We start from the raw sequence: 23,644 nt of genomic DNA, 5'->3' as shown, positions 1-23,644 counted from the left end.
TGAAATGTTCTAATATAGTAAAATATGTTTATTTGTTTTTAAAAATTCAATCCACATTTATTCAAACAATTCTTTTTTGTCATATGTGAAGCTTTTCGTACATCGACGATGGACCTCTTTAGACAATATATGGAAACTGCAAGTTATTTTTATTTTTTAAACATAAGTTAACGGTTCATAAAAGTAGAAAAACAATATTGTTATTATATTTCATTATAGTAACATTATGTACATAACCTCAACTTACCAATGTGGATATCTTTCCTCACACATAAAGTTTTAATAAAATTTAACAAAACAATCTTCATATAAAAAATCCGTTTTTTGCAACCAAAACGTTGAGATTTTTGAAAGGGTCATATTGATGGGTATTTTTTGTCCCTTTAAGGTTCTGAACAGGGATCAACACGTGCCTTGATGTGACAGATAATGAATAAATGTGGATTGAATTTTTAAAAAACAAATTAATATCTTTTACTATAATTCTAAAATATTATTTTCGTATGTATTTGGATTTTTGGAAATATGTAATTATAAATACTAAAAATATTGCATTTTAAAAAAATTAGATGCCAATTTTTATTAATTTGAAAGATTTGTTTATAAGTCGAAAACATGTCTCAATTTTCTTACTTTCCCTAAAAAAAAAATTTTTATTGACATTTTCCTGATTGTACTGAAAAAATTTTGTTTCCCCGACTATGGTGTTAATATAACAATATAATAATTTTAAAAAATTAAGTGTTTAATTAAATTATAGTGTTTATGTTGGAATATTGTATATATTCGCGTCGAATATCTCGCTTGACTCTAACAGTAGTTGATTCTACGTCACTGCCGTGTGCGCACGCACTCCTTCTACTTCTCGATATCGCTTCGACCGTGAACGTCTCGATCGTCTACGAGCTCTTAATAAACGACCGATTTCATCCGTATTTTTGTATTATTATTGAATACATCCTGCTCTAAATAATCTGCATGCCAACAGGTTATGGGCCCAGGCATGATTCAACTGCGCTGGATGTAGTTTTCAGTAAAATTAACGAATAGTCGGTTCGTCGCGTACAGCGTGCTCGCAGCGTGCATGGACTTGTCGCGCGGAAGCCATTGTGATAGAGTGTATGCTCAGGACTATAAAAAGTGTTCTAACGATTGGAAACGAAGCGTTTAAGAGGACAGAAAGGATTTTTCAAAAAGGCCCTTTAAAGAAGAAAATATGTTACCGAACGAATGATTTTTGCTACGGCACGAGACGACTGTGGCTAAAGCATTTTGTATACGAAGGAGAATGAAAATTCCAGAAAACTAATTTCTTCGACGACTGTTCACGAAAGGAATTTGAATTAAAATAAAAAAAATATATAACGATTGTGTCTATGGAGGTAATAAAAATAAAGAATAGTTCGACAAAGGAAAATGGATATCAAATTAAAAGCCAAGTGAAAATCAACAGCGAATTTTTGACAGTAACCTACGCTGAAAAGTAAAAACGATTAGTTTGAGTAAGTAAAACGTTTTACATCCAACTTGCAAATTCTTACACAAATTACACTATTTACACATTTGCATGCATTACATTATTTTGAAAAGTTTAAACAGATCTGTTATTGAACGAATATTGGATATGAAAAAATGACAGTATTTTTATTTTCAGAAATAAATAAATATGAACATTTTTATGTTAAATTATTATTTATACAGGAAATGACTGTTTTAATATTAAAATTAATATATGGTTAAACTCTGGTTAATGACGAATGTTTTGTGGATAAGTCAAATGACGATTCTAACCTCAAATTAAGCGATATGTGAAAAAGTTTATTTTTAACGATTGCAAGAGTTAACCAAAAAACAAAAATTCAACCTAATAGTAATATTTTAATTACTATTAATTTTATTTTCAAATATCTGTTTAATTATAATTTTTGCCATTTGTAAACTATTTAACGAATGCTATAATGAATATAGTTCATTTAAGACTGTTTAAGAATTTAATAGCCAGATAATTATTTATAATAAAATTTTTGAAAATATAAAATGTATCGATACATAAACATCTAAACATAAAATATAGTGCACAAATAATTTTGAGATCAAATAATATACATGTATACAAAATGATGTTTTGTTAGAAAATATTACGACTGTTCGACTGTGTTAAAAATTCTTTTGTATAAAAAAGAATTAAAATGTGACAGAATACACATTTAACGACCATACATTTTAATGAATGTATGTTTCTATATTCTATTAATTTTATTATAGCTATATAGTTTATCGAAAAGTACTTTATAAATAAATATTTAAGTATTTATTAAATTTATTATTTGACGTCGTTAAAAATAAAACGCTACAACGAACGAAGGACCAGTTATTCAAACTAGAGGTTAGTTTTTTAACGAAAAGTTTTATTTTCTTCAGAATGACAGTATTTAATGACGATGTGTTATAAACTCTTTATATTTCATTTATAAAATTTTAAGACACATGAAACCTTTTTTCTGGGTTGTTTCTTTTTTGGCGGAGTTGTGTTTATTTCCGATAAACTGAAACAACTAGGTTTGTTTTTCGTAACAATCGATAGTAACAAGGGTTGAAAAATCGAATCAGTTCCTAATCATTTTAGCATGTGTTCTGTTTTAATGGTTTAGGAGCAGACAATCTTGAAGCACGAAAAATATTTAATGACAGTTTTTCTAGTTTTTTACAAACAACAAATTTTTATTTTGAAATATAATTAACAATTTGTTTTTAAGGTACCATTCACTTGAACAGCGATTTGGACATTACAAAATGAATAGATAAGTGTGGAAAAGGGTCAAATCCAGTTAGCGGCGACGTCCAATAGCGTTGGGAATTTAAAACCCAGTGGATCTAACCACAAATAATAAGTCTGAATATGCGAGAAGGTTGACAGAAAATTTATTTTCTGATTCCATCAAGGAAACAAATTGTTTCGATGATTCAGAATGTTATAAATGACTTTATAATTTCTACATGTGATAAACGATTGGTAAACGAATAGAAAACGTATTGTTTACGACAGTATGCGAATTACGACTGTGTATACGATTTATTAATATCTAACGACTGTACGAGGGGGTTGTCGACAACATAAATTTAAATGACTGCTTTATATAAACTTTTTAATTTGTCTGGTAAATGTGTCACCAAAAGAAAGTAGAGGTCCTAGAAGCAGCTACTACGAAGAAAATTGATTAACGAAATGATTGATATTTTGATCTCTCAGAACAAAACTGAGACAATTAGTAATGACTGTTATTCATAGACAACACTGTCAAAGACGGTTATAACAATAAATTATAAAACGACATGTGTTATAACGCCAGTAGAGATGATTGTTAATTAAATAATAATAATAATAATTAATAATTTTTATAAATTAAACAATTTCATACAATAGGAAGACAGTAAATAAGAAAGGAAATTAAAAAAACGAATGTTCATAATTTAAATGATATGCAATATAAATTTATTAAAAAAAAACGAAATTATTGTTAATAAAAACAATGGTGATCACGATAAGTTGAAAGACAGTATTGACGATCAATCAGAGACGAAAAAGGCGGTAAATCAGGCAATAACGAAAGGATATTTGTTAGTTTTCAATCATAAATGGCAGTTTAAATATAAACGATAGTGCTGACTCAAATTGACTGAATCTTACCCTTTTTATATGACCTTGACGATGCATAACAAAAATAAAACTACAGATTTAGCAACGAATGAACGATGATGAATAGCTATAGCGGCTTAGAATTATAGATAAATCTATTTGTCCAGTACTCTAAGATAATAACTGTTCCTTTAATTCAAACGAAATTTAAAAAATAAATAAATTTTAAAAAAGTACATAAATAAACGAATTGTTAACGAAAAATTAAACGACAATTACTAATAATAACTTTAAACCAAATGACTGATCTTTCCATGAATTCGCTTCAGAGAAAACTGAAAATAAATTATTATTAGCGAATTAGTAATGACAGTATAGTATTAATTATTTAATAATTAATAATGGTTTCAATAAATTATAATTATTTTATAATTTAATAATTAATTTAATTGTTAACAAATAAATAATTAAACTTTCAATTAATCTATTACCTTATGTGTATTTTTACGAGTTGTTGGCGGATAAATTACAGACGATACATTTGTTTCATATCTTTAATACGACAATTATTTCCTTACAATTCATTTTAACAATAAATAAAAAAAACGAACTGTTATTTTAGACAGGTTTTTCGATTTATTTAAACGATATTTATGTGAATAGTTTTAATCCTAAAACGAACGAATTGTTTGCATCAAACTTATATATATACAAAACTTTATAGGTTTAACACTTCAGATACTTCGTATTGTTTTTTGACACTTCTGTAGATTACAAAGAAAAAGCGAATCAAAATAACGAAATTCTCAAAAATAAGTGATAGCCGAAATAACGATTGTACAACAAACGACTTGATGAAAACAACTGAAAAATATATTAATACTCTAAAAATGACATTTTTACCAAATTTTACAAAAGGACAATGATAAAATGGTTAACGAAAGTTTCCAAAATGTCAGCAATTGCAAAAGTTCAAATTTTTACATCACAGCGATTTTGTTAAAACAAATAAAGCTATATTGTAGCGTATACAAACTAATTAAATGACTATTGGTTATTTACGAAAGTTAGAGGAATATAATAGAAATAAAATAAAAGCCTAAAATCTAAATAATTTTCGACGAGTCTTCTAAATTGTAATATATACATATATGTAAGAATTTATACGAAAAAGTTTTTACAATACAAAAATATATATGACAGTTTGATAATTTCGATATTTCTTGACAAATAGAATCCGAGAAAGATTTAACCAAATGATACGATAAATAAGTTAACTTTCGAATTTCTCTAAGTAAATTTATAATAATCGATTATTTTAACGAAATGAAATTAAACGATTCAAAATGTTTAGATTTTTATAAAAACAATGATGAATTATTAAAAACGGAGGGAGATAAAATAAAGAACAGTTTACTAAACCTTAAAGACGAATTATTAAAAACGGAGGGAGATAAAATAAAAAACAGTTTACTAAACCTTAAAAACGATTATTAGAAACGGAGGGAGATGAATTGAACAAAAGTATAAATAAATAAATATTAAATTCACACGAAAAAATTATAAGACTCATTTAGTCAGAGAACTGTTTAAATTAGTAAAAACTAAATTTTCTGAATTTACGATTCTTTTAAAGAATCTAATATAAAAGACGAGTTCATTAGAACAGAAAATAAGACACAAATTTTATTTTACATTTATATTAAAGATTAGTGAAAACCAGCTGACTGTTAAACAAACGATAGAGTTTAAAAATTAAAACGATTAGTTGCGAAGAATTAACAACCAATTGTATTTGGTGTTAAAGTATAAATTATATTCTATAATAGATTAACTAATGATAGTTAAAAATAGTAAAAAGTCAAAATATTTATTTAAGATGAGTTTTTAAATCGAAAATACGACAGTTTAAGATCTTTTAAATTGAAAGCAAGGCCAATAATTCCAGTATTTATAACATAAAAATTTATGTGATTTAAAATAAATTTATGCGACAGTATTTAAATATTAATTTTGATACGAACAGTGTTAACAACGATAACTCATAACGATCTTAATCAAATTCATGTGAACCTGAATGTCTGTTAGATATGAAAATACGACTTAGAGACAACAAAAAACACGGCAGTTATACAAGAAGCAGATGTGAACGAAATATTGATCAGCTAATAAATTTTATAAAATCAACAAATGTATTAGAACAGTTATCAAATCAAGTACAAAAAGAACGTGGAAACAAATGACAGTTCGAATTCTATAAAAAAGCTCTTGATATTTCTTAAAGAATAATGATTGATTATTTTTCTATCACGTAGATAAAACTATAAGTTAAGATAAAATTTATATTATAATCTTACTGGAAACGAGTGGAACTTGATCAAATGAATAATTTAACGTTTGACTGAAATTAAAATTATATTTTAACTTCATAAGTAGACAAAAAGATCTGTTTGCTAATTTGAACATAAGTTTTTGCTAATAGCAAATAATGTTTTTCAGATGTGATTCTTGTATGTAATGCGACTGTTTAAAGACATTATCTCTTGAAATACTAATAATCAAATTTACATTGTTTATTAAAATTTGAGATTGAATATTGCTATTGATAAAAGTCAATATTTTAACAAAATTATGACGATAAGCGAATCCCCGACGAACAAAGTTTTATTTACAAACGACTAGTTAAATATGATAATAAAGCTGCAACGATATGTACAAAACTATTGGCGAAATAAATTAAGGCATATGACATGACGGATGTTCATCAAGAATGTATAAAATAATATTTTAAGTACGATTGTGTAAATATCGAATGTTTTTCAATTACATAATAATTGGCTGATATAATAACGAACAACAAAGTTGTGTGATAAAAGTTTAATGCGTAACTATATATATATATATATATATATATATATATATATATATATCTAATAACGACAGATTCCTCTTAGGTAATTTAAAAAAAAACCAACTAATATATAAGACAGTTTCTCTTCTAGACAGTTTAAATAAACAAATAATTAAACGACAGTTCTTCTAAGAAAAATTTAAATGAACAACTGAAATACACGACGGACAGTATACGATATGTGACGACAGTAATAAATATACTTAAATGACGAAATTAATTATTTTGAATAATTTTCAGTTACTGAATGAAACTCAGACATAATGATTGGTAGATTGGTAGATGAGCTTTTCGAAAGGTTTCCTAAGATTTACAGAAATTACATATATCAAATTCGACAATGCTGAAGTATCCAGAATATTCAACTTGAGAAAGGATGGACTTGAAACGACTATATTTAAAATAAATTGAGAAACTTATAAATTATTTTAGCTTGAAATTTGTAAAATTTATAATTTTTATTTATATTGTAAACGAGTCAATCTCGGGAGTGAGTGTTGGAATATTGTATATTCGCGCCGAATATCTCGCTTGACTCTAACAGTAGTTGATTCTACGTCACTGCCGTGTGCGCACGCACTCCTTCTACTTCTCGATATCGCTTCGACCGTGAACGTCTCGATCGTCTACGAGCTCTTAATAAACAACCGATTTCATCCGTATTTGTGTATTATTATTGACTACATCCTGCTCTAAATAATCTGCATGCCAACAGTTTATTTATTATTTTAATCGTTAATCATTTTTGTAATTTCGTGCTTTGAAATATGTTCAAAAATGAGCTTTACTACTTTTTAAAATGCAGGAGTAACATTAAAAAAATACTTACATACTTTTCAAATGTGCATTGTCTACGTGGAGAAATGTAAAGGGGAGAGGGTTTGCTAAATTTTCACGATTGTCCACAATTGGAGGCGGGGGGATCAGAAATTGGTGGAAAATTGTCCATTAGTGTACGGAATACCAATAAAATTTATACCCCTCACTCTTACCTCGTTCTCGATCTCTCTCTCTTTCACAGGTCAGAAATTGGTGAAAAATTGTCCATTAGTATATGGAATACCGATAAAATTTATACCCCTCACTCTTACCTCGTTCTCGATCTCCCCCTCTCTCACTCCTTAATCTTTCTGTGAGTGAGAAAAAAAAATAATTAGCCAATAAGGAAATAAGACGCCCTTTTCGTATTTTGGCTTGAAAGTGAAATTCCCCACTTTTCCTTCCTACATTACTTGATATTTTATTAAAAAATATTATCTTGAATTTTGTCCATCGAATTAATTCTCAGTTAAAATTAATTCACCATTTTTCACAGTGCTTAGTAAAGGTTAACTAAATATGATATTACTTGCATTTTACTTAACTTGCAGTTCAATTAACTAAAATTGTGTACTTTGTGACTGAAATGGCCATTTGGTCAGACAAATTCTCAGTTTCCTGGCACGCATTTTAAAAAAAAATATTTTATGTTTTTATACTTTTGTTGTTCTAGGTGTCGTAGAACCTTATTCTCTGTTGACCAGTATGCTTTCTTTTGTTATTAAGCATTATTTTTCAATTTTTTAGACGAAAAATGACCAAATTCTCAGTTTCCTGGTTCTCAGTTTCCTGGCACTTTCTGACAGAATACACATGTGCTTAAGATGTAAAATTTACAATTTTTATTTTTTTGACTGGCCACTTTTAGGTAACTTTGATAATACTTTTAACTTCAATCTAACCTACTTTTTAAAACCTGAACGTAAAAAAAATATTGTGCCAAAATTTTCTTTATTTTCGTCCTTCGTTTGTAGAACTACCCATCTATCTTAAACCAATCAGTGCATCTAATTAGGGTTGAATATGCAACTTTTAAAACTCTTGTTTTTCGCTGATTTACAGAATAGGATACCAGTAAAAATACTAAAGTCTTTACGTAAAATAGAATCTTGAGAACAACTCATCGATATCAGCTTGGCGAATTTCCATATTTTCGATTGAAAACATTTGTCATACGATTATAACTATTCGGAAAAGTATGTTTCGACTGGAATTTCTTTATCTGATTGCAGGATTACTTGATGTATTGGATACATCGTACTTATCACACACCATGGCTGTACAAGAACTTCCACAAGCTCCATCATAAGTATAAACAACCAACAGCATTTTCCGTCACTGCTATTCATCCTGTGGAAATTCTACACATTCAAGTTAGCATGTTCTTACCATTATTCTTCTGTCCACTACATTGGGGTAAGTTTTCTTTTTATTTAGACATAATGGGTCACTCTTAATAAAAAATAAGTTCGCAGACATTTTTTAGTAAATATACAAAAGTAAGTGTATAATAAAATAATCTTTTTATCCCACATGCACAAAAACGGCGCTTTCTGATAGCAGCCGACAGGGAGGAAAGTCATTCATTTCTTCGACCGTATGAAATTGGCGGCCGTGTTCTCCCAAGGGCAAGAAAATTAGCTGTTCACATGCATTTTTCTTGCCCAAGGGAGAAATCGGCCGCCATTTTCATACAAATCGAACAAGTGAATGACTTTTACTCCCTGTCGTCTGCTATCTGAAATCGCCGCTTTTGTGCATTAGGAATAAAAAATATCGTAAGTAACACGAGAATAAAGGCAGCCAATTTCTTTACGATGATTTTTGTGACACTCGTTCCGGTCTCGGGGCGCCTACGGCGCCCTCGACCTCCACTCGTGTCACCGTAAAGAAATGGCTGCGTTTCTCCTCTTGTTGCTTAATATACTATTCATAATTAAAAGCCCAAATGAAACTTTATTAATTACTTAAAAATACCTGTCAAGAGCTTTAATTAAATAAAAAATGTATTTATCAAGAATTTTATGAGTAATGAGGCATTGAGGAGACGCCTTCGTTAAAAATATGAAGTACGGTGACTAGAATTACGCTAGTATTTGTTGATGTTTCGTGTTCCACGTTTACTGTTAGAATAAAATTTCCTATTCATGTCATTACTCCTTTGAAAATCTGTAGATCTGTGTGTTAATCGAAAGCCAGGCACGAAATGACTAAAATAGGTTAATTGACATCCTTTCTGGGTATCGTATATGGGTGATTCTCCTGAAAGTGGGCAATTTCATGTCTTTGAATTATATCTTCTAAACAACTTAACATTTAAATATTAACATTGGACAAACATATTATTTAAACATCACTTATTATACCCTTTATAAAAAACGATAATTTTTTAACACAAATTTAGTGGAAAACAACATTTAACAGCTGGAAAACAGCAATTTAATATGTCTTTACCTCTGAGTACCAAACTTTAAAGTACTATTACTTATAAAAAAAGAACTATCTTTAATTATTCAATAAATATTATGAAAGATTAACTCAAAAGCTTCAATTTTTATCGATGAAATTTTTTAATACATCAATATAGTTATTGATAATTATTAAAATATAAGTGTCTTTAAAAATCTCCATGCTGGCACGACAAAGGATAAACGTGTATAAATAAACTATAAGACGTGCACTTTTTATATCAAAATTAATTGGAAATTAAAGAAAAAACATGTCACTTTTCAAATCTTCAAGAGAAATTGGAAAATAAATTATATTTTTCATATTTTTAAGAAAAAGCACTAGAAAAACACTGCGTATTTTTATTCATTCCTTTGTCGTGCGCTGTCATAACTTTAATATTTCAATATAAATATCAATAAAAAACGGATGAAAGCTTACAGTTTAGTAGGACAAAAGTGTATACCTAGCCATTTTTTTATTTACTTTTGTTTAAAATATGTATTAATGGATTTTGTACAAATTTCCATTGTCGTGGAGTCCTTTGTCGTGTCAAAACATTTGCACGTGGTAGGTGCGAAACAAGTAAAAAGTGTGCCCGTGCCTAAAACTTTTTTTAAAATAGGTGATAAAGTTAAAATTTTTCTAATCTGTTCATATATTTTTAAATATAATTTTGAAAATAATAAAAATAAATCATTTAATTCAATTAATAATACCTATATAGAAGAAATATGAATTTCAGTGCCCCTCGATGTTACGCCTCTGATAAGGTTAGTTTGCCTGTTTAATTTTGCACATCTCATTTCAATTACGCGAAAAGTGCTAATTATACGAAAACTAATGTTTATTAATAAATGTAATTTAAAATAAATATAGTTGATATGGATTGTCTAACATAAAAGAATAATTAAACAAACAGAAAAAAACCAATGTCGAAAAAGAGCGACGTGAAAAAATTCAAAATGATCCTGGTCAAATTTAAATAATTTTAATATTTTTAAACTTTAAATAGTTTTGTAGCGTACCTACTTCAAATATAGTTTATTTAAATACCAATGAATAGTAATTAATAAAAGAAAGTTCAATTTTTAAACATTAAAAAAAAAATTTTATCAACTTAAAAGTGACCGGTTTTTGGAGAATCACCCATATGGGTAATTTAGTTGATAATAAATTAATATTTCTACAATTAATAAAAAAATTAAATTCATGGATTTGAGCAAAATCTTAATTAGACATTGATAACGTGATTATTTATAAACAACGTTACACATTACTATTACTATCAAAGTAATGAAGGATACACGGAAAAAAAAGTTCGAAGATTATTCGGGAACTTCGTTCTTAACTCTTGGATACGGCGGGTAGTTCACAGAGAACTAAAGGTTGCCTCGTTTAAATATGTCATTTACTATTTCTCTACAAATTATAACTATTTCACCACTTCTCGGCAAACTGTTCTTGAAAAAGTCGGGAACTGTTCAAGAAAATCGAAAAGTTAGGCGAATGCAAGAAAAAATGGATTCTGCTTCCCCCCTCCCACTTCCCCTCCTTGACACGTCCGCACACACACACACACACACACACATTTATCCTTGAAGGTCACATAACAATTTTTATTTTTTATTAAGTTTCTGAAATAGAAAAAACCATATGAGAGAAAAATCGACGGCGGCTGGAACAGAACTCGCGTACCCGAGGAATAGAAGTCCGGCGTCTTATCCACGTGAGCTAAACAGGAGCGTTAAATACCTCAGCATAAAATAAATATATAAGGCACGCAAGTCTTACTGACGTTGAGACTGGTGCGCACAGTTTCTGCGCACCAAGATTCCTTGACGAGTTCCCGAAAATTTCAGAAACAGTTGCGGCCAGTGCCATGGACTTTACATGAGAAAGAAATGAAAAAAAGACTATTGGACTATTTACAGCGTTTTCTAATACAGTTCCCGAATTTCTTTCAAACATTCATTGATTACCATTGAATGTTCGACGCTAGTTCAGAGCTGTTACCACGTATCCAAGAGTTAGGAAATAATTCCTGAAATATCTGGGAACTTTTTTTTTCCGTGTAATGTTAAATCTACCCCTCAGTCAATTATCACTTACTTTATCTGACTTCATAAATTAAACTCGTCTTGTCACTGGTTGACGATCAAATTTTAATTTATCGCAAATAAGGTTGAGAAATCACTAAACCGTCTACAGACTTCTTTTTCTCTTAGTTTACTTGCGAAGTCTCTAATTTGAATTTTCCACGAGTCGAGAACGAATCCAATAAGACGTCGGGGATGAAATATCTAGCCTTCGTAGTCCTCCAATAGGTACTATTTTACATGGCGGACGCAAGAACTCAATATTTTACCACCGTCTTATCTCATTCTGAAATCCCAACGGGTCCTTTATTCTGATTTTGACGAGGTACTTTCCTCTAAGTCCTTGCACGTATTACCGATTCGATTGAAAACAAACCGACATCTTGTGTTCTTTTGTAAGTCGATTTGTTACTCATACATCATTATTGATTATCTGGAAAATTCATTCAAATTTAAATTTAATGTGATCAAATGTTTTTTTAGAAAGTGTTAACGAAAAAATTTTGAAAAAATTTTGTTATCTCCAAATTTAAGGAAAATGAATTGAGTCTTGTTACTAGGTAAACGTGGTAATTTTATAATTTAGTTTTATGTACTGAAATTATTATTCAACATTTAAAAGCCAATTTTTGTAAAATAAATATAAATCATCCACGATAAAATTTGGCAAGTAGTCTGATTCTCGTAGCATCATCAGATGATGGTTTTATGATTGGGTTTTGTCCCATTTTAATTTAGCTACTTTACGTTTCTCTATAAAAATTTGCTTCTCAAAAAATGTCTGTAGGAAATTTTGTCGATGTTATAATTTTCTTTGAGTCTTTGTGGTTAACTTCGTCTCTGTATTCGTGAGTCTGTATTCTTTTCCTGGGTGTGTCAACGAAGGGAAGCAGTTTTTATTTAAATACGCTTGTCCACTGTGTTAAAGTCAAAATAGAAATGCAGAAAACAGAAAAAGGTAGGTGGGTCGCTGAGCAATCCACTGTGACATAAAGGGTTAATATCTCTAATTTATAATACGAATGGTATTTAATTTCAACTAATCAACAATGGATTGACATCAAAAGTTCTAAATTTATTTTTCCTGCCTCAGGTACCTTTTGTTGCGGAATTTCACATCCATGTTCAATTAGCTAATGAACTTTATTTTATGTTTACAGTGCCGTATTGTGTGATATCAATGTACAATTATTATCATGGAATCATTGACCATTCTGGAGTTAACTTCAAAGCATTCTGGTGGCAACCATGGCAACCTGATGCCATTTTTCATGATAATCATCATCAGTACTTTCATGTTAATTTTGGATTTAATTGCTCAATTTGGGATAAGGTTAATTTAATTGAACAGCACATGAATTTAATTATATGCAAATTTACTCCAATAAGTTGATTAAAAAAGAAATTAAATTTCTATTCACTTTTATAGATTCATGGAACTTTCAGACTGAAAGATCGCATTTATACTGAGAAGACATTTTATGGAATAGGAAAAAAGATTGAAGAAGCTACAGAGAAGGAACTGTTGGATGATATCGCGGAACGTGAAGCAGAAAATCCTCTAGCCTATAGAGATAACAACCCAATCTATAGGTTATCAAGAGATGATTTAAAATTGAAGAAAATAAAGTGATCAGAAGTGTTGATTCGACTTTCTTTCTTTTTAATGAAGAAAAAAATTTATTGATTATCGATTTTAAAATATTCCCTTTAAAAAATTTTTATGTTTTCTAGTTTGTTTTTAAACTTTGTAGTTTCTATGTATGATTATTTTGTTTAGTTAGTTGAGGATTATAAGTATATTAAAACTATTTGACAATGTAAATAATTTAAATAAACTATTTAATTTAGACTTGAAAATGTTGGTCTGGTCGATTGAACATTTGTGTGAAAGAATATCATTTATATATCCAAACACTTTGCCACATCTGTTTTAGATGGGTGGTGTAGTATAAACACAATTATCGTTTTTCATATTTTTTACGAGGTAGCTGTGACGAGGCTAATGATTTTTCAATAAAAGTTAGCAACCGCTGACGCCACACGATTATCGGTTTTGTTTATAATTAAACTAGAAACTTCACCACAATCACAGATTACTATTACGAATTTTGTGTTAATATTAGTTTTTATGAAATGGAAAATGTTACGCCCATATTTAATTTAAAAAGATTTCGAAAATTATTTTATTTAAAATTCTTTTAAAACTTCCTTCGAACCAAGTTGAAGGAAGTTAAAGATCGTATTGCACTAAGGAATTTCGGTGTCAGCGAAATGGTGCAACTCGCGAGGCAATGACACCAAAATAATTTTATATTTTTAAATTTTATTCAACTCATGAGGCAAGCCCTTGGAACCTACACGAGTAATAAACTATCAATTATTAATTAAACTATATTGATAAATATCGATTAATAAAAGGGTATTATTTTATTGAATTTATAATTTGTTTTAAAACAACAACAATGGCTATGGTATATGTATATGTGTGCATATATGTGTATTATCCATGTGATTAACAGTAAAAAGGAAAATTATTAACTATTAGAATTAAAATAATGAAATGCATATTGTATGCATATATATATATATATACACGAAGAATAGACGTGAGGCTACACTCAACGCGTTGAGTGAAGACTTCCCGCGCTCCCCACGCTCCCCTTGACATTGTGCGAGAGAGAAAGAAGATTGTGTATAGCATCGAAGCGTTCTCTCTCAGGCATATTGTTCTTACGGAGTATAGTGTACTCTTCTATCCTATCGCTCTTTCTCTCTCACACTAACGGCGAATGTTACTATAATCGTCTGCCTTCAATTTTAAATGCATTTTTTTTAATTTTTCGAACCTTGAAAATAGGGTGAATGATGGCCCGGCCTTAATTAAAAATATTTATACAATTAACAATTATACGATATATAAAGATGGGAACGTTTAGGCTATTATTATTATTAATTCTATTATTATTTCTTTTCTTTCAAAAATATAATTTATCTCTCGTTTCCCTGTACCAACCTAGCTTATAAACCTTGCCCGCCATAAATTGCAAACTTGCGGAAGATTCCAATGCACATTAAAATAATTATTGACAAATGATTTAACGTTGGAATTGTAACAACCTTTTTTTTTTAGGGTTACAAAATAGAATGGAATTTCTATTTTGAAATGTCCATTATTTCCAACTTACATTAATCCTATTTTAAGAGATTAATTAAAAAAAAAATAAAATAAATAAATAAACAAATTAAAAATTGTTTCAATAATTAAAAGAATATTAAAAAGAAAATATTCTTTCTAAGAATACAAGAAAAAGGAATTTATTTCAACATAGTGCAATGAACCGATTCCACAAAATGCAAGTTCAGCAATTTTGGCATGGCAACAGGACCAACGCCCTGTCCCCACCTTTCCATATTTCTTAAGGAAGTAAAACTATATAAGCTCATTAATTAGATATCTAAATTGTTCAGTTCGGTTGCCGCGACCCCCAGAAGCTAGACTCTGGCATCGGTGTAAAAGAAATTTCTTAAATCCTATAACGTTCCCGTCCGATACCGAGGATCCGAATTAATTGTGTGCTTACACGAATAATTCGGTCGGACGAAAATAAAAATACAAATTACTCCGAAGTCCACGGAGGCCATTTTCAAAATTTGAGAACAGTACGGTTTCCCACAGCACAGAGACTTGAACTCTGTCGGATTAAAATTTTTTTTAAATTTCCTATAACGTTCCCGTCCGGTATACAGGATCCAAATTGATTGTATGCTTATACAAGCAATTTGGCCGGACGTAAAATAAAATTTTAAACACCTCGAAATCCGCGGGGTCGTCTCAAAAATTAAAATAGTGGGGAAATAAATTTAATAAAAATCCTTTCTTGTCAAAAGACCGGCCGGTTTCGGTTGTTGCCGCGTCCGCCCTGTTTTAATGGTTTGAGGAATTAACTTAGGAAATTGATTAAAGAAAATAGGGCCATCTCAAAAGCCCACGGTGTTTAAATATATTAATAATTATAATATATTTAATTACAAAATATTTTCTGTTTATAACAATTTTTCAAGGACAATAAATAGTGCGTATTGTGAAATCTTCGCCCGTCGGCAGAAATTCTGGCGGTAGACTTAAGGTTCCAGAACGGGTAAGTAATTGTATCGTTCTGGTTAGTTTTACCCCATCCTCCTTTCTTTTATTGTTTGAGAGGCGGATGGATCCTTTCTTTAATTTACAATAATAAATCATAACTATTATTCTTAATTTTCTTTCTATTTAATTTCTTATATTTCTCCTTACCCCCCCCCCCCTCCTTAATTAATTTCTGAATTTTCGGCAACTAGGAAACACGAATCCCAGTAAGATAAACAGAGCTCACGCTCTGGCAGTTTGAATTCCTCCAACAAACTGGAAAATAGGGCCATCTCAAAAGCCTAAAATAATCATTATAGTTAAATCAACTATATTAATTATTTAAATATTTTCTCGTTCGTAACAAACTGATGGTGGCAGCGGTGGGATTTTTCCTGACGTTGCTACCCCTCAGAATTTAAGGGAGGAATTCTTATAAGGGATTTCTATTTCCTTTCGAAATTTTCACTTAATAATTCTTTCTTATTTTTAAATTTTCAAATTTCTCTATATCACCTCTTTCTTTCTAACAAAGGGTATGTTGACATAGAATTAAAAATTATTTTAATTCAATTTTGGGACCTTAATTGTAGATAGTCCGTGACGACAAGTCTCCGTGACTCGCTCACTGGAAGACAAGTCTCCGAAATTCTACTTTTAAAATAATCCTAAATAATACATTCCTTTTTGTTGAGAGAATAAGTGTTTTGGTCTATTTCTATTTTAAGTAAATACTCTAATTATTCTTTCTTGAGGGAAATATATGTTTTTTTTTTTTTGAAAATTAAAAATTCAAACTAGACATTTAATTTTTAATTTTTAATTTTGTCATAGATAGTCCGTGACGACAAGTCTCCGTGATTCGCTCACTGGAAGACAAGTCTCCGAAATTCTATCACAAAATAATTTTAAAATAATATATTACTATATGGAGAGAATAAGGCGTTGTTAATTTTTATTCTTAAACAAATTCTCTAATTATTTTCTCTCAAGTAAAATATTTTTTTTTTTAAAAAATTAAAAATTCAAACTAGACGTTTAATTTTTAATTTTTAATTTTGTTATAGATAGTCCGTGACGACAAGTCTCCGTGATTCGCTCACTGGAAGACAAGTCTCCGAAATTCTATTACAAAACAATCCTAAAAATATTTTATTTGTTGTGAAGGAATGAGAAGAATTTTTGTCACTATGATAAATCGCAATGTCGAATAATTTTAGACAAAGAGGAAAAAGAACTCGCAGAAAGAATAGACCAAAAAGAAGATCAAACACAACTTTAATCAAATCACTTCCTACTTCTATTAAAACACAAGAAAGAGTACAAGAAGAATTTTCAGTAGAGGCAAATATTTCAAATTCTGCTATCTCTCAAACAATTCCTTCTGAAACCTTTTCCTCCTTGACTAACACTAATATTAAAAATAATCTTCCAGAGAGATTACACTATTTTATAGTGTTTAACCCAAAGTTCCCATTTAAAAGGGGCACTGTAATAAATGGTCGGGATTTGAGAAAACTCTCTTTGACCTTGGTACATTCAGCAGACATTCTTACAGATACCCCCACCTTACGGTTGAGAGTAAAACGTATCGAAAATTACAACGGAGAAAAGATCAAGATTGTACCCACCCCTATTTTGATTTCTGACAGCAACAGTTCTGACAGCGACACTACGGTAAATTACAACGATGACGTCATTGTGATTGATTAAATAAAACAAAAGGGTATCTTTTTTTTTCTTTTCCCACGTCCTCATAAAAATTTTTATATTCAATTTTTTTTATCTAGCTTCTTTTAGTTTATCTTAAATTGTCAAGAATGTTTTGCAATGCCTCATAAATGTAAAAATGTTTACGGAGGAAAGAAACTGAGGAACTTGATAAGAGTTAAGAATTACACTAAATTAGAAAAAGAACTTATGAGTGACGAAAATATAAATAAACGTATAGCAGCAAGACGTAACCTCGAAAATCAAAAAGAAACCTCGTCGGAAAATTCGGAAAACTCCCTAAGCTCATGGAAAGAATTTCATGATTGTCTTGCCGAGTTAGTTCTCATAAACAAACGAAAAGAAATCGAGCGTCGAGTAAAATTGGCTTTGGAAAATAGGGAAAAGGAAAACTAAATTAAAGCTTTTCTTTCGTTTTATTAATTTCTCTTTTCTACCAATTTCTCCAATTTCTATTGTTCACTCCATTTGTAAAAAAAAAAAAAAAAATTATATATATATATATATATATAAATAAATAAAAAAAAAAAAAAGGGGAAACAAAATTTTTAATTAAGGGTTATGTCCCACCATAATATTGCTATCCCCACCCCTGCGCCTGGTATATGGATTAAACGAGACCCTAGGACCCCGAGAGGTCGATTGGTCATTGACCTTTCCACTTTGAACCGGATAGCGACGCGTTATAATCAGCTGTTAACTAAAACACCTTCCGAAAATCAAAATTGAAAATTTTTCAAATCATTTTATTTTTTTTTAACCTCGAAATATCCCGCGCAAATTAACAGGAATATTCCGCGGTGGTGAAAAATAATTATCGAGAATAACAATTAAAATTTTTTTTATCTACATATATATACTTGCACTAAAAATGACGGACCCCGTGTCACAAGGAGCCGGTTTAGCGTGCGGAAGCACGTTCGCAAATTTAACCCCTCCTCCTGCCAATGCTAATCCTGATACAACAGCCGCGATGGCTTCAGTCTTAGAGTGTATGACGCTACAACAATGCACTTATCACATCCCTATTTTTGATGGACGCAATCCACCTTTGAAGGAATTCCTACAAGACGTAGCTAATGGAGCTGTGTTTTTGACAGGAACTTCCGAGCCTGGATACATCAAGGCCGTCCTCAGTAAATTAAAGGGTGCGGCTAGAGAAAGCGTAAGGGATAAACGTTTCAATAGATTAGACGAGTTAGTGTCCCATTTAAAGAAAAGATTTGCTTCTTCAAAGAAGTATCAATGGTATTTAGATAATATTATGAGCATTAGACTAAAACAATCAGAGACGGTTAGTGATTATAACGACCGCCTACAAGGTCTACTGAGTGGGGCAAAACATTCTTTAGAAGCAAAATATAACGCACGCTATCGATTAATAGAAGGTTTGGCCGTCCGTTGTCAGGATACTTCTGAAAGCGAAATTATGATGAAACCAATCATTGATTGCGCCCTTGAGGCATTCATTCGAGGCCTGCCAGAGGAAATGTCTATTTTTGTGGACACGAGAAATCCGGCAGACCTTAGTGAAGCCTTTGAGCATGCCCTTCGTGCTGAAGAAAGGCACAAGTACTCAGACCGATCTAGAGGTACGTCTTATCATATTGCTCGCGCCGAAGAACATCCACGATCACCTAGCCCTTATACAAAACAGGTCGAGAAAAATAATTCTAATCCGGAAAAGCGTAGGTCGGAAAATGATAGAGGATTTGAGTCACATAGATCACAGAAAACATCGGCGAATGATGTGTTGCAATTTACACCTGAGCAACTTGCGACATTTTATCGTTCGATGATGTCACAATTCGGTAGTTTCCAACCCCCTATCCAAGCAATGAGTTTTCAACCCCCTCAATACCAACAACCTCAATCTCATCGCAACTATCAAGAACAAAATTCAAATTTCAAGTTTAATGCGGCCCCTACGCGTGCAGCATCCCCTGGACCTCCAGGAAATTTAAACTTTCAACAGACTCGACATACCGACGCGCCGACGAGTCCAAACCCACAGCGTCAACGGAGTGTCCAATTCAAGGACAATTCCGTAAGGTCCTACGAGCAGGAGTCACGGCCGAGGACTCCCCAGTAGTGCAGTTCACGGCCCCAGAATTCAGACAATCAGATATTAGGTTTCTAGTAGATCCAGGATCCGACACCAATCTAATCAAATTGTGTGCCTTAGATCCCGACCTTACTCTTGACCCGAGCAAGAGTACAGAAATCACGGGAATAACGAATCACACAGTGAGAACGATTGGTACAATTCAAATTAACATCGCGAGTGCACCTGTTGAATTTCATGTAGTAAGAAATAATTTTCCTGTTTCAACACATGGAATTCTAGGGCGGCCCTACCTTCGACAGGAAAGGGCCCAGATATCGTTCTGGCACAATACCCTGGTCACTCTCTCCAACCCAGTGACCCCTATCCCGTTTGTGGATAAGGAATCATTGGCTGAAAAGGAGATTTTGAAACCTCATATCAAACCTTTTAAAAAGGTTTTGCGAATCCGAGCCAGAACTCGAAATCCAATCGCTATTAACGTGATCAATCCAGATTTGTCACAAGGTTATCTCCCTCGAATTAACACCCCTAAAGGTGTATACTTGGGCGAGGCCGTAGTAAGTAGCAAAAATGGAGTGTGTCACGCCGTAGCGATTAATACTACAGAAGAGGATATCGATATAGAATTGCCTCCCCAAGAACTAATCCCTTTTGATTTTTGCAAACTGGAGGGCGAAGAATTGTCTGATTCAGAATCTGACCATTTTTCCACTCCACTGTTATCCTACACCGAGCGAGTTCAAAAGGTTAAAGAATCCCTTTTTGTGTCCCATTTAAATTCGGAAGAAAAAGAACTTGTAAATAAATGGGCCGAGGAATATGCCGACATTTTTCATCTCAATGGGGAACCTTTAAGTTGCACTCATTTAATCCAACACAGAATCCCCACCACTGACGATAAGGTAATTCATAAAAAGCAATACCGATCCCCAGATGAAGCCCTACCACAAATTGACGAACAATTATTAAAACAATTTAATAGCGGTATTATCGGAAACTCAAATTCCCCATATAACTCCCCTCTTCTTATAGTACCGAAAAAACTTGACGCTTCGGGAAAAAGAAAGTGGAGGGTAGTTATTGATTATCGAGCGCTTAATGAGAAGGTAATAGGGGATGCCTACCCCCTCCCCAATATTTCCGCCATATTGGATAAATTAGGGACGGCAGCATACTTTACTGTCTTCGACCTCGCTAGTGGTTTTCACCAGGTGGAAACTCACCCGGACGACCGACACAAAACGGCTTTTTCTTCTCGAAATGGACATTTCGAATACAAGCGTATGCCTATGGGAATCAAAAATGCCCCCCCTACTTTTCAGCGACTTCTTAATAGCGTTCTTGATGGTATGCTTGATTCGGAAGCATTCGTGTACCTCGACGATATCATTATCTATTCTGATACCCTTGAGGAACATGATAGGCGAGCCCGAAGACTATATAATAGACTTCGAGAAGCAAACCTAAAACTCCAACCCGACAAGTGCGAATTCCTAAAAAAGGAAGTGGCCTATTTAGGTCACGTTGTCGGAGCAAATGGAATAAAACCGAATCCAGCAAAAATTAAGGCCATCAAGCGTTTTCCTGTACCGAAAACTCAAACTGAAGTCAGGAGTTTTCTAGGCCTTTCAGGTTATTACAGGCGCTTTATAAAAGAGTACGCTAAAATCGCCAAACCTCTATCTGATCTATTAAAGAAAACAGAAGAATGGAAATGGGGCGATACGCAACAGAAAAGTTTCAAAACACTCAGAAAAGCCCTGTGTAAAAGACCCATCTTACAATACCCAGATTTCACAAAACCGTTTAAACTCACGACAGACGCTTCTGAATATGCCATTGGTTCAATGTTGACCCAAGAACATGACAAAATTGACCTTCCCGTCGCGTACTACTCAAAAGTCTTAAACGCTAACGAGAGAAAATACCTCGATGCCGAAAAAGAGTGCCTTGCAGTGTTATACGCTGTGGAGCATTTCAGACCCTATCTGTATAATCAAGACTTTATCTTGTCATGTGACTGTGAACCAGTTCACTGGATAAGTTATATTGAGAATCCAGGAACGCGACTTCAAAAATGGCGATTAAAACTTCGAGACTACCGCTATAAATTCGAGTACAAACCCGGGAAAATAAATAGAATTGTCGAGGCTCTATCTAACAACCCTATCAAAGATAATGACACTAGTGACAAAAAGGACAACTTTGCATCTTCCGAGTCAGAGTGGACCGAATCTTCGGAAGAAACAGATCAGGATAAGTTAGATAACCAACGCGAAAATTCTAAAATCAAATCATCCCCTCTTCGCGCCCTTCCCATAAGTAGTGGTGCGAAACAAAAAGTGATTAGTGCCAGTGCAAGAGCGAGTCAATCGCGTGACAATAGCAAAATTCAACAGAAAACCCCACGTTCTTCTAAGGTTCTTCTACCCAAAAACCCTTTAGAGGTTACAACACTACAACCTAACCCTACCTATAAACTTCCTGTGGCGCCAAAGAAAGAAGTTCCTTCTGCAAGACTAGAAAAGCCACCTCATGCGAATAAACAAAACCCCTCTACTTCATCATCAAACCCCAAGGCCACTAGTTCCACGAAAGGTTTCAAAATGCCCACCACATCAAAGGAAATACCAGTCGTGCCTAGGAAAATACTTGCGAGGAATCAAGCAGCGTCATCTGCAAAGCTCACTATTCCCAAGAGAGGACGACCCATAGGATCAACCAAACCTAAGGAACCCCATGATGAAGAACCTTATGTTCCCCCTGCAGGTTCGAAACCTGTAGATCCAGATGTGAGTAGTATTGGTGAAAGATTGAGGAGAAGAAAACAAGAAATACGAGAGAAGGCCCGTCACCAGGAAGACGAATCTTCTTCTTCAGATGAATCAACGACAGAAACCGACAAGGAAGAAAATTCGGACGCCCCGGTATTCCGTGCAAGTCATAGTGTGTTCCCTAGTGTTCCCCCTCAGCTCCCACCTAAAATTCCGATTACGCAAAAAGAAACAACTGACCAACCATCAACCCCGTGTATCCCCCCTATGTCTAGTTCCTACACAGATGTTTATGTAGATGGTGCATGTTGTGACAATGGCGGAATAAGACCACGTGCAGGGATTGGAGTATGGTTCGGTCCTGGGACACCCACTTAACGTCTCTCAGCGGTCCACAGGTAGACAAACCAACAACGCTTCCGAAATTGAGGCTGCAACAACGGCTATCAAAAAGGCGAAACGAGCAGGGATAAATCAACTAAGGATAAAAACTGACTCCAAGGTACTTGTCCAAGGAATCCAAGAGTGGGTACCAAAATGGCAGGAAAACGACTGGAAAACCAACGAAAATAAACCTGTCAAAAATAAAAGTGCCTACGAACGATTAGTTAAAGCAATGAAAGGTTTGGATGTTATATGGGAACACGTGCCTGGTCACGATGGAATAAATGGAAACGAAAATGCAGATCGACTAGCAAGGGAAGGCGCCCTTCTAGAACCTCCTTCAGACTCCAGTTCATCTTCCAGCGAATCAGCAGATCAAGAAGATGTGGAAGAAATTTCCCCGGAGCATGTGATCGTCGCAATACCTCCACCACCTCCCGATAGTGAAGAAAGTTCGGAACCGGAATCAGAAACTGATCAGAACCACAGCAAAATCCAGCAGATCCTGAAGATCAAGAAAATTCACTAGATCAATCAATTAGGCGATTCGATGAATCTCTGAAACGTCGTGAATTCAGCAACTTGAATCAATCCAACCAAACCTTAGCATGGGACTATGAAGGAATGGGTCGAACACCTAAAAAGAA

The 23,644-nt window shown here is 32.6% G+C and overlaps 1 protein-coding gene across 1 annotated transcript in view; it reads left to right on the top strand.

Annotated features, from left to right (window-relative positions):
• Positions 1-16,172, top strand: part of LOC122505153 (methylsterol monooxygenase-like) — a 39,501-nt gene extending 23,329 nt beyond the window's left edge. The window contains exons 4-6 of the mRNA XM_043616627.1: positions 8,600-8,783; positions 13,075-13,247; positions 13,344-16,172. Of these exons, the coding sequence (XP_043472562.1) occupies positions 8,600-8,783; positions 13,075-13,247; positions 13,344-13,547 (561 nt within the window). The 3' untranslated portion in view covers positions 13,548-16,172. The remainder of the gene's footprint in view (positions 1-8,599; positions 8,784-13,074; positions 13,248-13,343) is intronic.
• The last annotated feature ends 7,472 nt before the right edge of the window (positions 16,173-23,644 follow it).

The sequence above is a fragment of the Leptopilina heterotoma genome, unplaced genomic scaffold, assembly GCF_015476425.1.
Source record: "Leptopilina heterotoma isolate Lh14 unplaced genomic scaffold, ASM1547642v1 Lhet_347, whole genome shotgun sequence".
Classification (NCBI taxonomy): Eukaryota; Metazoa; Arthropoda; class Insecta; order Hymenoptera; family Figitidae; genus Leptopilina; species Leptopilina heterotoma.
Note: the sequence above shows the minus strand (reverse complement) of the source record. Positions and strands in the feature narration are given on the sequence as shown.